Source organism: Aplidium turbinatum, chromosome 10, assembly GCF_918807975.1.
Source record: "Aplidium turbinatum chromosome 10, kaAplTurb1.1, whole genome shotgun sequence".
Classification (NCBI taxonomy): domain Eukaryota; kingdom Metazoa; phylum Chordata; class Ascidiacea; order Aplousobranchia; family Polyclinidae; genus Aplidium; species Aplidium turbinatum.
This window is the reverse complement of record NC_137481.1, coordinates 1,381,462-1,400,022: the sequence shown is the minus strand read 5'-3', so window position 1 is coordinate 1,400,022 and position 18,561 is coordinate 1,381,462. Positions and strand designations below refer to the sequence as shown.

At 37.5% G+C, this 18,561-nt stretch overlaps 2 protein-coding genes across 2 annotated transcripts; one reads left to right on the top strand and one right to left on the bottom strand.

The window, feature by feature from the left end:
* Positions 1–2,228: 2,228 nt before the first annotated feature.
* On the top strand, positions 2,229–12,868 carry LOC145778608 (clarin-3-like). Its single transcript, XM_082590134.1, has 5 exons — positions 2,229–2,366; positions 7,550–7,647; positions 8,258–8,437; positions 8,562–8,674; positions 9,642–12,868. The coding sequence occupies exons 1-5, from the start codon at positions 2,254–2,256 to the stop codon at positions 9,840–9,842; spliced, it is 705 nt and encodes a 234-aa protein (XP_082446260.1). The 5' UTR covers positions 2,229–2,253; the 3' UTR covers positions 9,843–12,868.
* Positions 12,869–12,918: 50 nt separating this feature from the next.
* On the bottom strand, positions 12,919–14,561 carry LOC145778609 (uncharacterized). The gene is made up of 3 exons (XM_082590135.1): positions 14,370–14,561; positions 13,800–13,942; positions 12,919–13,312 (listed from the first exon to the last, which is right to left on the bottom strand). The coding sequence occupies exons 1-3, from the start codon at positions 14,479–14,481 to the stop codon at positions 13,127–13,129; spliced, it is 441 nt and encodes a 146-aa protein (XP_082446261.1). The 5' UTR covers positions 14,482–14,561; the 3' UTR covers positions 12,919–13,126.
* Positions 14,562–18,561: the final 4,000 nt, after the last annotated feature.

Genomic DNA, 18,561 nt, shown 5'->3' with positions numbered 1-18,561 from the left:
GATTCGATACCTACTGTCCCTGTTGCGATTCTATTCATGCATAACTTACAAAAAGTTTTGTCCCTTTACAGTATATTATGTTCAATTTTTCGTCATGTTGATGAAAACAGTTCGTGCTGCATGGGATGGGGCAGCGCTAATCAAGAAAAAAAATTATCGTTATCGGTCATTATCGGCGATAGTTTATCGCTTATCGTTATCGCTTAACTTTTTTTTTATTTATCGTTATCGCTTTAGGCATTTTTCGTTTATCGATTATCGTTATCGCTTAACTGAAAAATGAGTTATCTCGCCCAACACTGGGAAGGATGAGTTTCTTGTTTTGGGGAAAAGAAGAACTACAATTGATAGGCCTATAGGCTACTACCGCCAAGGTTTTCTTGTAAACAAACTGGCCTTTCAGCCAAACACTTACATCCGTCATTTCATAAACAAAATTGTTCTCTATCAGAGAATAAGTTGTGTATCTTAGTGCTGGACGCCTGTATGGTGACCTTGGGAAGTCAGCCCTAAGGATTTTGAAACTCTTGACTACGCCTGAGAAGACAATGACAAAATCTTCTAGAAAATAGTTCATTGTGTTTTACTACCGTACTTCTCTATTCTGAATTGATGCATTTCTTTTTAGATTGATTGAATCTTTATCCTCGGACTGGGAAAGCTTCTTGCAGAGCTTAATCCTGGCAGTTTCGCATACTTGTAGAGGCTTTGAATCACTGACGCAGGCCTGGTCACCGAGATTGACAGAGTGAAGTTTCCGATTGCTGAAGTGTTGTTGCCGAGGAACTATTCCATCCATTAAATGCCGCTGAATGGAGAGCAGTCCTTAACGTGCGTTGCTCAAGCGCACACCCCGAGAGTCGAACCAGCGCCGCTTAATCTTGAAGCTTTTTCGTTCCAGAAGTGACGCGATAACCAATTGAGCTATCGGGCGGATACCGGTAAGTTAAATAATATAGAACACTTTATTTCTGTATGAAATCTGTAAATAGTCCTTGTTTTGATAGTCCGTTACGTAATTTCAATATGTGCGTGTGTAACTGTGTAGGCCTATATTAGTTTGTTTTTGTGATGTTGGGTTCAGTCGTGTTCTCATTCCTTTAAGAATTGGCGCTCCAGTTGTTCCAGGAACGAGGAGGCGACTGATTCTTAACTAATTCATCAACTTATTTTAAAGTATCAGGTTTGGTGGCCGTGCTTAACTATATTTATTGATGCATATACCGCAATATTAGATCCTTTCATGCACGTCTTAAACCATTAAGGTTTTGCCACCTTTTCCTTTTGTTGGTTTTGTTACTGTATTTCTTATTCACAATATCATTTCTTTTGCATTCTGACAAAGAAAAATAAATTGAATTGAATATAACGTTGTTTTGGGGAGGTGGGAACACTTCGAATACATTTTTGAATTTTAGTTGTTAGTACATGAAAAATACCGTATAAAAAGTGGAGATAAACTTTTATGTTATTGTATTTCAAAATTATTGCGTAAAAAGGTAGCAAATTGTAGCCTTATAACTACAAAGGTAGCAAATTGTAGCCTATATTTTTTTTACAAATTTTATTTAAAAAAACACACGTGTATGTCATATGATCAATGTCACCTACGAGTGCGGTGACACCGGACATGCGTTGGGGTAACTTCGGACAGGTATTTTTGGATTAAAGAAATAGCTTTTTTTCAATTAGAACAATTAAAAAACTATCACAGCAATTTTTCTTTTTTTCTTTGTTGCTACTATTTTCTTAATATTTTTTTACCCCTATATTGATTGTAGTCGATTCTAACGTGTGATGTCATTTGACGTCATCAATTTTTCAGATTAAAATTCAGTTTTGCTATTGAAGCTGCGAGATCAGCTGGTTCTGGTCTCAGATGTATGGAGCAACAACTGAACGGCATGTGCTACAGAGGATTAGCAAACTATCACAAATGTTGCTTTACAATAGCTTACATCTGACATTGCGAAATTATGAATTATTTAATCTGTAGCCTAATATTTTATTGAATTTTCTTCAAGTACCTAGTAGTGCTATTCCTTCATTTTGATAACATTGAGTGTTAGACTTAACAGTAGTTGTAGTTCAATAAGTGTTTTATTTTATAAGCATGACTAATGGAGTTTTGAAATCTATGAAACAGTTTTCTGACCACTTACGAAGTTCAATGTTTCTGTTAATAGATTAGGCTATGTGATTGCTTTTATTAATTGATAGGTCACAACTGAAAAATTATTATAATACTTCAAGATGAAAAAATCATTTGCATTTTTTACCTGTATCTGTGGTCTGGCGTCTATTGCTCTCATAGCGGCTTCACTTGGAACAGAAACTTGGGCCATTATAAAGATTGATCGAGAAAAGTATGGTATAAAGTGATGGGTACATTTAACTAATTCGATAATAAACACTTTAATCCCAAACTTAGCCCTGAAAAGATTGAGATAAAAAATAGAATGCTGTAGCGCCTAAATCATTGATTGGCAGTTGCCACAATTTTTTTCATTTAAGTCAGAACGAGTGGAAAGTTTGTTGCCGTATTTTTCTAAAAAGGGTTAGTTAGGTTAAGGTTTGTCATGGTTTAGAATTAGGTTGTAGGCTAAGATTTGTGGTACTGGTAGCTCAACAATTCAATGCAGGCCTCTAAGCTCCTGGCGGCCATAACCGCCAAGAAGTCATTACATGGCCTTCGAAACTATGGCGTCGGTAGGCCATGCTTGATCGCCAGTTTCGCAAACCAGCATTTCTCCACTCTGTAGGTATTTGCATTTTTTCTCTACTTGTGTTTGTACGGGAAACTTGTTTCTCTTCACTTGCATTAGCAACCTTTTTCACAAACAAATCAAAATCTCTCATACGCTGCTGACAAATATTGCTGATAAAAGTTTCTTAATAATTCCGATTGTCGATCTATAAAAACTTAAAGACTAGCTCTACACTACTTGAGAGGCAATATATTTTACAAGTTCTGCAAATATGTTTCAGAGCTTGTTTACATTGTTTTTAGCTGAGTGAACATAAAAACACAATATTAATGCATCTTTGAAGACATAAATTTTTTATTTTGGTTACGGCTGCCGGGAGTTAGAATTTGGCCACTGGGAGAAATCTCTGGTAGGCCATGCTTGGTCGCCGGAAAAGTGAAATAGTTTAGAGGCCTGCAGTGATTGATTTCCTACAAATTTCGACTTAAGCAAAGTTAAAAATTTGTTGCGGATACCGGTACTTCAGTCAGCTACTTCGACACTGCCTCATACTTTTTCTTGATCTTTTCAGGAGACAAAGTGTTTAGGAGACTAATTATTTGTCATTCTAAAATGACTACTAAAGCGAAGTTGTGTATATTTTAAACAGAAACTTTGGCTACCCCATAGTAATGGATCCAACCAATTTTGTGGGTGCAACCTAGTTCGTACCCTGAACAGTTCGGACCCTCAGTTCGTACCCTGATAAGATCGAGAGAAAAAATTAAAAAAAGCCGAAGTCGCTGATCGCAGTTTAATAGCACAAAGCCGAAGTCGCTGATCGGAGTTTCCGCAAACAAACTCGAGGGTTAGGGTTAGCGGAAACCGCGGAACTGCGGAAAAATATTTGCGGAAACTGCGATGAGCGAGGGTTAGAGCATAGATTACTCGATGATTAGAGTTAGGGTTAGCCGAAACTGCAGTTAACAAAACTGCTGAAAAATATTTGCGGAAACTGCAATCAGCGAGGGTTAGGGTTAGAGCATAGATTGCTCTATAGTTAGGGTAAAGGTTAGCGGAAACTGCGGAAAAATGTTTGCGGAAACTGCGATAAGCGAGGGTTAGGGTTAGAGCATAGATTAATCTATGGTTAGGGTAAAGGTTAGCGGAAACTGCGGTTAGCGGAATCTACGGAAAATGTTTGCGGAAACTGCGATCAGCGAGGGTTAGGGTTAGAGCATAGATTAGCCTATGGTTAAGGTTAGCGGAAACTGCGATCAGCGACTTCGGCTTTGTGCTATCTTTCTCTCGATCTTTTCAGGGGGAAAATTTTAAAATATTTGCGGAAACTGCGATCAGCGACTTCCGCTTTTTTTAATTTTTTTTTTCGATTTTTTTAGGGTACGAACTGAGGGTCCGAACTGTTCAGGGTACGAACTAGGTTGCATCCCAATTTTGTCCCCTGAACACTTTGTCACCCCATTTCATGGGCAACACTAAAAGGCGGAAACGGCGGAAACGGCGGAAGTAAGCCGGGCGTGAAATGGCGTATTGTCCGCAGAAGTAGCGATTTAATGCTGATGTAGAAATCGCGGAAATACGATCTTAGATTGCTAAACTGGAAAAAGGCAGGAATGCGATTTTTAACAACAACTCAATACCGAACATTTTCTTGTGTTGAAATATCATTGAAAGATATTGTTTAGAAGCAATTGTGAGGTCATTAAATACTTTGACTGTTTTAATTCCACAATTATTGGAGTAAATTTCGAAATTTAATGGAAATTAGAGCTTCGGTAGAGAGTTTGTCTTGTTGAACCATAGGCATACGAAGCCGAGCAACGTGATCAAGTTTAGCATCTTCAAGTTTATTACATTTACATAAACATAAAACTACGCAACAAATTAAGTATCGAACGTTTTCGACATCACAAGATGTCCTCTTCAGGAATAACATACATACAAATTAACTACATCTGAAAAAAATACAATGGTTAACTAAATCTATAAACAGAAAAAGACAAAAAACTGCACAGTACTTCTGACTAGCTCAAACTAAACGATATAGGCTCCACGAGAATCAAAGGTAACTGCATCAAAAGGTGTTAAACAGGTCACATGATATGGTAAAAAGGCAAGGTGCGAAAAAACTAATTTTAAAATACAGAGAGCAAGAAAGACGAGCCGCAAGCATACAATTGTCTGTTTAAAAGTGGATTGTGACGTTTTATGTACAGGGCTTCCAAGATCTTAGTTTGATACTCAGACCTGCCTCTAGACATGATCTCAAACTGCTTGATAGAAACGTTATTTTGGCATTCTGTACATGAAAAAATGTGATCTTTAATTGCGCTTTTCTGTATAGAATTCAAATTCAGGTGTTCCCCAACTCTAGTCGATAAATGTCTTGTTGACATACCGATGTATGTCAGGCTTGCATCACGCAAACAACTGAATTTATAAACGACATTAGAACATAAAGCAAAGGGCGTAGGCGACTTCAGCTGAAAATATCTGCCTACTTTGAACGATGGAATCTTAATGGAAATTATTGAAAGAGGAAAAAGGCAGAAATGCGATTTTTAGCCACAACTCAATACCGAACATTTTCTTATGTTGAAATATCATTGAGTTATCGCTATGTTAAACAATATGGACGCCAAGATCGTATTTCCACGTTTTCTACATCGGCATTAAATCGCTACTTCTGCGGACAATACACCATTTCACCCCGGCTTATTTCCGCCTTTTAGTGTTGCCCCCATTTCATACCCTGAAAAGATCGAGAGAAAAATAAAACAAAGCCGAAGTCACTGATTGGAGTTTTCGCAAACATTTTAAAATTTTCCTCTTGAATTAATCATTGAATTTTTATCCCCTTGAATTAATCATTGAATTTCAGCACAAAATAAGTGTGACTTTTTCTTTGTAACTTTGTCTAAAAATGTTAGTTAGAAGTGAATAGATCATTCCAGTGTGGCAGCTGGTGATCATTTGTAATGGAGGGCTACAATCTTAATTTGATAACCCTAACCCGAAAGTGAGGTTTGGTTTATCAACTATTATTTCTACATACTTAGTGTGGTCAACTGTTTTGGCAACTCCGATGAGCGACTTCGGCTCTGTTGTATTTTTTCTTGATCTTTTTAGTGGATGAAATTGGGAGACGAAATAGGTTGCATGCTATAGTTATAGCCTTTAAGGTTTTAATGATGTTATTTAAGACAACAAAATCCGTCAATTTTACATTGATTTAACATATGCAGATGTTTAATCAATGAAAAATAATGAATTTTGCTGTCTGGGATGTTACTCAAGCATGACGTCATGCTCAAAGTGTAAAGTTACAACCTTGGCACCTTAAAAAGAAAAATGACACAATCAACTATTGCTTTCTTCATCTTCAAAATATCAGTTCAATGAAGCAGTTTATCACTGTTTACATGTGAAATATTAACCTATGCAGTTGTAACACCGTGGCTTGACTATTCTAATTTGTTGTTACTCGCATTTCATACCGTAATGTTTCCCACCTTTGAAGAGTACTACAGAACACTGCTGTTATTGGTTAATTACAAACAACCATATTTCTACTTCAAAGCTAAAATCACTTCATTGACTCCATGTTTTTTATCGCATATGCTTTAAAATATGTCTTTTTGGATAGAAAATTTTGCATGGATTAACAATCAGTTGCCAGATATACTCAAGTACAAGTCGAGATATTCGCAAGTGATTTTCACCTTAGAAAAACTGGGTCAGCTTTAAATTTTCACCTCCAAAACCTTTAGCTGTAGGCATTAAAGTTATCAGACTTCATACCTATGTTAAAGCTATCAGACTCCATTCCATACTAGGACCTACTGGTGTCATTTACATTGTTTGTCTTTGTTTAATGCATCATAGTTAACCAGGCTAAATAATGGGGTGGTCCACTGGTCCATGCATCTTTACCAAGCAAACGGTGTTGGTGCAAGTGCAAACCCAATCAGCAGAATCCTTTCCACCCATGAGTGCTGGTGATTGAAAATTATTCACATACCTAGAGACTTTTCCCCAGTAATTCCTTTATTTAACGAAACCGGAACTTTAAAACAAAGGTTTGAGGAAGCCTGTAAGAACAAAACAAACATTAGAAGGGTAAACTCTAGGTAGTGGTTGTATGTAAATCTAAACCAGGGGTCTCAAACTCAAATTGCTCTGAGGGCCAAATGCGACACGACATGTTTGAGGCCCTTGATCTAAACACTCAACAAGTTTCTGAGGGTTTGTTGCAAAAATGCTCACTTTCTAATTTATAAATAATTAAAAGGACATTAAATTCAGTTACTATTCTCTAAAAACCATTATCCAAATAGAAATCAAATACATAATCAAAATAATGTTAAAATTGTGGAATTTTTGCTCTGATTTCTTGACCAAAAGAATGATGTAGTAATGATGCTATATTTCCCCGGTTTTCACTCACTTTGTTTTGTAATCTAGAAATATCTGGCACTGCTACAAAATTATTTGCAATCAATTTAAACACTGAACAGACATGCATTCAAAAGGTCTTCATGCACTGCAATAAACTTGTGTAACTGCTTAAACTGTAATGTTATTCTGATTTTGCTCATTTATTCGGACTGGAATAATCTGAAAAGGGTTTGGTATTTTTTGTTTGGATTAGCTGTTCTAGAATACATTTTAATAGTTAACTATTTTAAAATATCCACCCCTACTTTTTTAAATAACAATAGTAGCATTCAAAATGCAGCTTCACTTTTTATTCCAAGTTGTTATTTCACTTTGACTTCAGTACAATCTACAATACATGTACCAATAATTTGACTGTGTTAATGTTTGACATATATTTACAGTAGTAGTGTGGATTGCCGCGTTACAAGAACAATCGGGATTTTCGGAACATTGGATGAGTTTGAAGGTTGTATTGGTCTTGATCTTCAAAGCTACAACAGTGAGATATTTCCTTACACTTTTGTTCAGTTTCTTTTAAATTTTTCTCAACCAAATATGTATAAAGACAGGCAAGGCACAACAATACCACAGGGCTGAGCATTACAATTTACAACGCATAAAAAGCAAACTTTCTCCCGAAACTATAAAAGATGTATAATGAAATAATAATACTGTATAAGATTCAACTTTGTACTTTTTAACACTAAGAAACAAAAAGTGGATTGAATATTGTTGTTAGCTCTTAGGGAACCATATGAGCAAATCACACTTTACGCAGTTTTTTACACTTGACGCTCTTCACTGAGTGTTGTCACACTTGTCGCCCTGTTATCTGGTTTCGGATTGTGCTTTAGGTTTCTTGATCAGGGTTCGGTGGCAGCTGAATACGTTCAATGTATTTTTTTGAATGAATGTTATTGTTGAGCGTTGTTAATGTTGTTGTTATTCAGTTGTAGATAACGATTAATGAGCTTACATAAATAACATGAAATTTTCTTCTTCTATTGTTTGTGATAACAGAGCAAGTTTCTGCCTGTCATGCTCGTTGGTGTGTTAATGTTTCAACAAACAATTTTGTTTACGTTTTACTCATCCATCATATTTTCCAGCTTTATCTTCTGAACAATTGCAAATCGAGGTTGGTCTTTTCTATGCCACCCTGGTGTTTTCTGTGTTGGCAATCCTTCTGGCCATCTGCGCCTCTGCCGTGGCCGCCTATAACTTGTGTTCTCGCCCTTATGAAACCTGGGCGGGTCCCGTTGGAATGCTTTGCTACTTTACCATTGGTTGTAAGTTGATACTTGATACATTTCAAATGTTACATCGACCGTTTCGATAACTGACATGAGTAGCCTCGTGTAGCCAGGAAAATTTTGCGTTTAAACTTTTAATTAACTGCTTTTTTATTTTCAGTTGTTCTGAACCTCATAGCTGTCATATTGTTTGTTGTCACTGGTTTTGTCGACGTCAATGACACGGTACCACAATCTTGCAACGAAGACACGGTGGTGGCCTGCAAGGATGAGGTATGAGGCTTGTGTATCATGGAGTGGCGCGCAAAGTAAATCAAGCTGCAAGGTTTACTTGAAGGCAAAGGCGCAGCTGTGAAATGAAAGGTGTTCGTTGTGGCACGCTTGTGTGACTGATTGCTTCGTGTCCGTATTATTCCTTTTCTTCCAGCCGCACCTCTGTTTGCTCATGCCGATGTGTGGCAATTTAAGTTTCGACTTAATCATACCTAACTTTACCGATCTCGCCCAATTGTGGATGTGACGTGATCCACATGACCAAGAGGCGGCGCGCGTGGTAGTCATAACAAGACAAAGACTTTAAGGTGGACACCAAAATGTTCAACCACGAAACATTGTCTGAATATGAGAAGAATACTCATTTTCCATCGTCGTCCGATTACGCGACGCTTCAAGGCGCATTTACATACTGGTGATTCCTAACCACCAATGTATCCTTACATTTCAATGGGCGGTGCAGCGTAGCGCATGTTGTAATGGCTATTGTAACTTTGTTAACTTACGTATGATGCTGTTGCAAGTTCACACTTCTGAACAATTGCAGGTCACGTGGTGTGTAATGGCTAAGCAAACAAACCACTTCACCGTCGGTTGACGGTATGCAGTTCCTTTGCGAATGTACAAACGGATACGCGCTTTGTTTGTTTGAGAAACCAGTTCAGCAGGCCATAGCCCTAAGAGACAAATCAAGGGGTATTGGCGACGGGCGCCACTCCTCAATCGACGGCACGCCTTTAAGTGCCTTGCCAAAAACACGCCTACACACCCTTGAGCGGTGTCGAACCAGGGCCCTCACCAACCGACCATAGCAGCGAAGTTGCTTATTATTGTTGATTAAGTATGAGTAGAGTAAAATAACTGTTTAAATAGGGACGTCATCGGATTGAAACTGGACATGCATAGTTGCATACATAAGAGTATCCATTACATTTTAAACTTTCAATCAGTCTTTATCACATCACAGGATTTTGTACAAAGTGGGTGGGAATTTGGCTACTCCTTTTACATCCTCATACCAGGCCTGGCATCTTCCATCTTTGGTATTGTGCTTGTCTTGGTTTCCGGGAAGAGCTTGCAGAAGAAGATAAAGAATAGTTTATGCCCGGGCATGCTTGACGAGCCCGAAGAAAAACGTGGGCAAGGCAGTGACTTCATCATGTACTGAGCCGATCATTGAACAACCTACCAATGCTTTTATAATGGACGAAAAACACAGACAGGAATCGCTTGATAATTTTTTACCCCTCTCCCTGAAATACCCTGCACCATCAAGAAAACCCTCATGAAAACTTACAATGGAACAAAATTAGGAAATAGCGTGCAGTAGTCGCGTATATGATCAGGCAGTGAGCATTGCATTGTGTTGAGCTACAAGATTAATTCATATTCACCCAATCCAATGTTAATTGGCTACTTTGAAACAACTGATCATTCCATAACTCGAAAACCTTCAACGAATGATTTCATCGGAATTGGTGAATTATTAATTTGAATAAATCCACCGATTTCGCAGCACGAATCATTGCAATGGCAACCAACCGCACCTGAAGAGGCAGTTTCTGATTCACAGGGCTAGCGTTTGCGAGACGACGTCTGCAAACGAAGGTCGGCTACTTGTTCCGCACTCGTCGCGAGCGCCTTTATCGTCTCCTGCCGCAATTTTCTGGTCGATGAATATGATTAACTTCGCAACCTAGCCGTGGGAACTTATTTCCAGTAGTTGTACGTTTGTTGGAAATGACATCATCTGTTTGTTCTGTGTTTACGACTGAATATTGTCAACTTATCCACTCGTAGAATTCGACTTTGCGATTACATAAATGTTTGTACAATGTACAGTGACCAGTTATATCTTCAGCACAATCTCTACACCATGACGATTTGTTCCATCTCGACACCATGACATTATGACAATTAGTTTTGTTGTTAATTCTATTGATGAAATTTTTAGCTAAATGTTTTTAATATTTTTATTTTTCTCGCAATGACCTGCATAAAGGCAGCAGACTTGGTGATGGGACGTTTAATTTTACTTTTCCATGTTTATTGCTCACTACTTTTGGGTTGTTTTTTTTCTAATTTTTAGCTCATATTCTTGTTTGCTTCATATATAAGTAGAATTGATACCTTTACTTGTCAGTCAACGTTCATCTTGTGTACATTTGTCTGCTTGTCCTGTTTTTACATGCGCAAGTTTGTATTGAAAGAGGCAATAGTTTAAATGTTTGGCGTATGTCATTAGGCTTATTGTTATAGCCAAGATAGCGCCTTCACATTTTGGCTTTGGCACGATAGTTTCTGTTAATGATTAAACGTTTTGGACTCTGTGCCACTCCTTTGCCACTTGCCTTGAGCAAACATAACCCATTGACGTATTCGATAACACGAAATTTGGTTCCCACCTCCCATTTAAACATAAATGTGGATGCCCAAATGGCTTCAACCCAAAACCCCAACAGTCAAACTTTTCATCCTCAATAACATCAAGGAAACGGAACATAGGTTGAGGAACACCAGCGTCTATTTCATCACTTTATGATTAAGTTCATATCGCAGCGTGAATGTTTTCGTGCGTGGAGCCTTTTCAGCGTTACAGTATTAACAAACCTTCGGCAGCAATGTAAATATATGAAGGAATTTGGGATGTTTGTTATGTCTAAAGTGTAGGCTACTTGGAATGGATGTGGAAATAATATGTGAAATTGTTGAGATTTGTCACGTGCTGAGCGTAGATTGTTTGTAGCGACCTATTGTGTCGGATTTAGTTGTGTTTTATATGATAGACTTACGTTATAAAATTAGTTTTGTTGATCGATTTTGACATCGTATTCATATCAATCAACGTTGATGGTGCAAACTTTATAATTAATTTTTCTTATAGTTCATGCACTGATGCTTTAATCACTGTCAAGTTCAATTTCATATTAGTGCAATTATGACGTGTTAGTTGGTGAGGGCAGACGTGGTTTCACTGACTCGCTGCTTTTATGAACCGAATTTTTGTTGCTCATTGATTGTTTTAACCGAAGTTATGTTTCATGTTCGCGCGTACCAACCTTCCGCCCCGCTAGCTCAGTGGTTACGCGCCCGAGTCATGATCGCTGGTTTGGCTCTCGGGGTGTGCGCTTGAGCAACCATGTTAGGACCACTTTCCATTTAGCGGCACCTAGTGGATGAAATGAACTCCTGCAACAACTCTTGGAAACTTCACTCTGCCAATCTCAGTAACCGGCCCAGCGTCACAAGCAGTATGCGAACTTACCAGGAATAACCTATCAGGGCTTTGTCAGTCCGAAGATAAAGATTCAAAACCAGCCATCTCAGTAGGAAGGTATTAACTGTGAATGAACCCGATACTCGTTTGTGATTCAAAATCTTCATTGCTGTTGATACTGTGCTCATCAAATCAGCTTCAACTTATTGATTCGAATCATTTGGAATGAATCTACTCATTGATGATTTTTTCTATAAGGAGCTGTTCAGCTATCATTCCCCCATCCAGCGTTTGTTATCAACCCATGTATTATACATGCACGATTGGCAGCCAAGAATAACCGTTGAGAGGATCACTTGGGCCCGGTTTCAATGTGACCCTCGGTTCCCAAATCATGACACTTTTCAGAAAAATGCACTAAATTCAAAGAACGGTGGTTTCTTCAACTTTCAGAACCCCTAAAATTATCCCGAGTCTAAAAATACCTCGACAAAGCTACCGGTACTGCTGGCACCCTTAAAGGCATCATATGATATTTGAACAGCTCCAAAGAAAAACTTTAATTGTGAAAAATTTGTTGTTCTAACCGGATGTTTGCTTGGCTTGCTACAAATCGTGACGTACCCCTAGGGTTGCTGGCTAGCAATCACCAGGGCAACCATGAAGCAGTTTGTGTTTCAAATAAAATCGATCGGTTGACCAATTTCAATGATGGGATCAATTAAGCTAATAATTCTTTCATTACACTTATGGTGACTGAGAATATTGTTTGAGGCCTTTTTATTAAATTTACGCTTTCTGCATTCTTGTGGTCTTAAAAATTCCTGTCTGTGTATTGGATGTGCACTTGTGTACAGAATCTTCAATGGAATCCCGTGTGGACATTGTGTTTTGTTGTAGTCTAGGCTTGTGACCATTTTCAACTCGTTCATGTAGATGCTTCAGTAGTTTTCAATAAATTAATTGTCTCTACGAGGCTCCTGGTACTCTGTTGCAGCTCAACGAAGCTGCAAGATCAAATGAGAGCTCAGTTACACTCATATTTTATTAAATGTCGTACTTGAGAGCAAACTACAGTACATGAAAGTCAACAAAAGTTGTTCATATTTGGGCCCAAATGTGGACTAAAACTGTCAATCGGAACACAGGATCCTCTACGTCATTGTGAATACAGCACCCAGACGTGTTGTCGTGGCGGTGGATCGGCTTTCAACAAAAATTAATTTTAGCCAATATCACGATTTCTTTTGTGCTTCAACATTCGTTTTTGAGTTTATGTCGACGTCAATCTCGCCAGTCGCAGGTTTGTCCAAGTCAGCGGACACCTTCAGTTTTCCGCCACCCGACGCCATTTTGATGGGGACCTCAGCTTCCTGCGCAACCTCAGCGACCACTTTCATCACCAGGTTCATTTTTTCTTTCTAGAATTACAAATCGAAAACGTGCAAATAATTGATAATTATGCTGTACATTGAAGAAAGTTATAACCAAAAAAAATCCAAACAGTCTCGCACTCTTATGGCGGATTTAAACCACTGACGAGCAGGCTAGTTTTGATTCACATAGTTTGACGAGTGAAATTCTCATGTCACGGGAGAGACGCGTTGTTCAACTGCAATCGCTACATTAAAAGTTGAATCCTTCGTGAATTAATTTTACTGTAGCTATTTCATTGCTCAGAAAAACCAGGCATATTGATTGGTATGGAGACAGACAACAACTCAAACATTTTTGAAATGAACTTTATAAACCATTCATTAGTAATGTTAGTGCAGCTTATGTAATCCAATGATAATCCTATGCTTGGTTCCCAAGCGTTAGGTTAGATGGGGTGAACCACAGTGAGACCTAACACTCAACATCTTAGAGAACCGAGTATAGGGCTACACTGAACATGTGGTCTGTTACCATATCATCATCACTGAGTTTTCGTCCTTTCAGGAGTTGAATTCGAACAGTTTTTCCAGAATTTGCATAATGAACAATTCTTTCTGCGCGGTATTTCACATCATTGCCTTCAATTGTACCTTTAAGTTGAAACAGCTTTTCTTCTAAAGATTTAAAGATTGTTTCAAACAATGCCTAAAAGTTTAGAGATCCACAGATTTGAAAATTCTTTGACAAAAGGTGGGCGATTACAAAATGGTTGGGAAAATCTATTTGAACTAACCTGCCCTACCAAACGGATGGTCAGATCCAATAATTTTTTCGTCTAATTTATCACAAGATTAGCGGCTCAGCCCTACTGTGACACTATAGAAATAACAAAATGTTAACTGCAATGAAGTTTTATGTAGCAAATGACATTGATACACATTTGTTTTCAATTCCCCTGCAACAGTCGAATTTATTTCACTTTGTTTTAAAAAATTGTTGAAGTAAAACTGATTTTTAATTATTATCGTTCAAGTCATTTTGTTGAATTATATGAATTGAATCAGATGCAGTGCTCTTTGACATAAAATTAAAATATTTTACCTGAGTTTCTCTTTTTAGACTTGCTTAACAAGCTTGCTGTATGTAAAGAAAGTAACTGTATAGATCCATTAATGCATGCAAGGGTCTTTTCCAGATTAATTCTACTCAACATTGGCCTGTTGTTCTTTTTTTATTTGATACCAGCTGTTACATATAGATTACACAGAACAGCATCTGCACAATAGATAATACTAACATCATCATAGAAATTAAATGAGAATGTTCACAAAGAAGATTATTGTCGTACCGTACCTACGGTACTCTTGAAATAGTTTAGCTTAGTTTGCACCAGTAGAACATATAACGTTACTTATCATCATGTAGACACCTCAATTTTGTCTTGGAACTTTATAAGAAATTAGTGGCATAGCATTCCACATGCCTTTGTGTTAGTTATAACTATGTCTTGCAAAAAATTAAAATATTATGTAAAATGTATGTGATAAAAAAACAGCAAAGAGCGCTAGGTTCATGGCATGGTAACCTATGCAGACATCCTACATCTGCAGGCATTGAAGCAATGTAAAAAGGATCAGTTTTTCTAGAGGTGTAAAACACTCGTTCCACTAAGGTTACTGCTGCTACAGCTCGACTGATATCACTTTTTCAGGCCGATGCCGATATTTATGAAATTTTTAGGCCGATACCGATATATATCATCATCATCATCAGCCGGTCATGCCACTGCTGGCAGATGGCCTCCACATATGTTTCCACACCATTCTGTCTTTTGCTGTTCTCATCCAGGTGATGCCAATCTTTTCTTCTATGTCATCTCGCCATCTTCTTTTTGGTCTCCCTCTAGTTCTTCTTGCATATCTTGGTGTCCATTCTGTGGTTATCCTGGCCCATCTGTTGTCTTTCATTCTTGCTACATGTCCCGCCCATTGCCACTTTAGGTTTGTTGCTGTTTCTATGACATCTTTAATACAAGTTTTGTTTCTGATAACTTCATTTCTAATCTTGTCTTTTCTATTTATGTTCAATATTATTCTTTCCATGTTCCTTTGTGCTGCTGCCAGTTTTCTTGTTTGTTGTTTTGTGAGTGACCATGTTTCTGCTCCGTATGTTAATGTTGGCAATATTACTGTGTCCATGATTTTTCGTTTTAAGCTAATTGGAATATTCTTGCTCTTTAAAAAAGTGTTATATTGACCAAATCTTCTCCAGCCTGATGTTATCCTTTGGGTGATCTCAGTTTCCATGTCGTTTCCTGGTGTTATCATTTTCCCTAGATATTTGTATTGATCCACCTCCTCTATCTTTTCTCCATCTATCAAAATACCCGTCCTTGGTTGTTTCCCTGCTATCTCGTTACACATTATTTTTGTCTTTTTCTTGTTCATCTTCATTCCATCTCGTTTCCCTTCTCGATTCAGTTCCTCAAGCAATTGTTGCAGAGTACATTCTGACTGTGCAAAAAGGATGATGTCATCTGCAAATCTGAGATTGGTCAGCAGTTGTCCATTAATGACAAGTCCAGTCTCAGATTTCAGCCTCTTGAATATCTCTTCAACTGCAGCTGTAAACATAACAGGTGAAAGAGTGTCACCTTGGCGCACCCCTTTCTGAATCTTTATTTTATCACTTAATTTGTCGGTTCTGATTTGTGCAGTGCCATTTGTGTATGTATTTTTGATAATGTTTACTATTTTATCTGATATACCATGAATTTGAATTGCATTAAAAACAGAGGAGTGTATCATATGTATCATCAGTGTATTGTATCATCAGAGTGTAGTGTATCATCAGAGTGTATGTATGATATATATCAACCGAAATATATTAACTACGAAAAATTTATTACCAACAAAGTTATTAAGCAACAAACCAGCCGAAGAAAGTTTATGTATTGGTTGCTGTAATGGAAAAATCATTCTTAACAATAATCACAAAAAAAATCACAGAAACAACCAAATGCTAAGCAATTTTTTTTTGAAACAACCAAATGGGTGCAACCTAGTTCGTACCCTGAAAAGATCGAGAGAAAAAGTTCAAAAAAGCCGAAGTCGCTGTTCGGAGTTTCCGCAAACAAACAAACTGAAAAGATTGATAGAACAAAGCCGAAGTCGCTAATCGCAGTTTCCGTTTTTCCGCAGTTTCCGCAAATATTTTAAAATTTCGGTAATGATCCTTAGACTCTTTAAGAGTTTGCCGAAGTTGCTGATCGCAGTTTCCGCAAACATTTTAAAAGGGTTAGGGTTAGGAAAAGATCGAGAAAAAATAAAAAAGCTGAAGTTGCTGATCGCAGTTTCCGCAAACATTTTAAAAGTGTTAGGGTTAGGAAAAGATCGAGAGAAAAAATTAAAAAAAGCCGAAGTCGCTGATCGCAGTTTCCGCAAACATTTTAAAAGGGTTAGGGTTAGGAAAAGATCAAGAAAAAAATAAAAAAGCTGAAGTTGCTGATCGCAGTTTCCGCAAACCTTTTAAAAGTGTTAGGGTTAGGAAAAGATCGAGAGAAAAAATTAAAAAAAGCCGAAGTCGCTGATCGGAGTTTCCGCCGCCCAGGGAGCCCGGCCTCCCCCAAAATTTTGTGAAGAATTTGCAGGGGTTCGAGGTTTTATTGTTGATTTAAAGGTTTATAACCCCTGTGACAGCAGATACGCTGCTGGCGTAACAAAGCTTCAATGGCAACAGACGTAACGCAAATGAGTCTCAATAATTTCTTTATTTGTGAGTTCGAATTGAATTTAGAAATACACCAATTTTTTATGTTGTTATAATTATTATCTGTGAAACTTGTTTGTGCGGCTGTATATAAAGCATATTTTTCAAACTAAAAGAAAAAGCAAACAATTACGTAATTAAAAAAGGGCAAATTCCGACAACATGTTTACGAACTGAGGTGAACCGCGGATAAAGCGTTTTGTTAAAGCGGAGATTGAAAGCGATAACTTGCCATTGGACAGAATCACTTGGTGAAGCTGCGGGTGGTAGGTTATTTAAGTAGAAAATCATTTATCAAAATTATATTTGTGCACAACAAGTGAGTTTTTTTTGGAAACGTAAATGTTATGGGAGAATTATATTTTGTAGAACGTTAAAAACAAAGGAAATTGCATCGCGGGTCCCTACAAATTGTTGAAATTGTGTGTTTTCCGATTAAATGGTTTAATATGCTTCTAAACAGCTGATATTAGTCCCACGGCGGACTTACTTATCCCAGGAGGGGATAATTTTTTGTTATTATTATGGTTGAAATTATCCATCTATCAGACTCCGTTATTTTCTTTCATACAACTTTAAATACATTTTAATAGCATCATTTGTTGGAGCTAATTCAGCTGAAACCAATGCTGAACCAAATGACGTAAGTTGAAACAATCTGCAACCTTGAATGACTGTTTTATAGTTTTTAGTCTTCAATATAATTTCAATCAATTACCGTAGGCTATATGCAAATATCCAATTGGTCATGGACACGGCATAGGCTACAGGGTTTTAAATCAGACTTCAAGTTTACTTTGCATGCTTAGCAATTTTTATTCAAATAAATTTATTTTTCAAACATTTACAATTGATAAAAATGGTTGTTCTAATGTCTATTTCAGTGGTTCTCAACCGTGGGTCCTCGAAGTGATTTCAGGGGGTCAGTGAAAGTCTCCGAGTTTGTAGCATGATTGATAAATTACGAAATTTAAAAATTGGTTGGTTGTGTTTTATTTGTGTATTACCGTAATTTTCAAACTGTAGCCTACTTCCTAACTAACTGGTGCGATATTCTTTACACAGGCTTGCACAAAGGTTTGGTTTCTAAGCTAAAAAAATATTATATAAATGAATTAATTTTTCACAAGGTTTTGTTCAACTTAATTCTTTGAAGATGGCAGTCTATAGATCAACGAGATATAACACAATGAGTTGAAACTCACTCTTCTCTTAGTGTTTCTCTTTTATCTCTCTCGTTTCTCTACGTGGTTCGTTTCATGGTTCACTGCTTGCACATGGAAGCTTGTTTTCGTTTGTAAATTAACTTGTTGGAATACTCAAATCAACATCAAACATGAACAATAAACATAGAAAAATTTATATCAACAACAAAACATTCTTTTGAACTCATCCGGTTCAGTGTCCCCTCTGAGGCGAGAGAAATGCAAAATTGTTTGGGCATTTTCACACTGCTCAATATAAAGTGAGAAGCCATACAATGCTGGGCATGTTTAATGTAGAGCCTGGTCTTTACCGACCGACA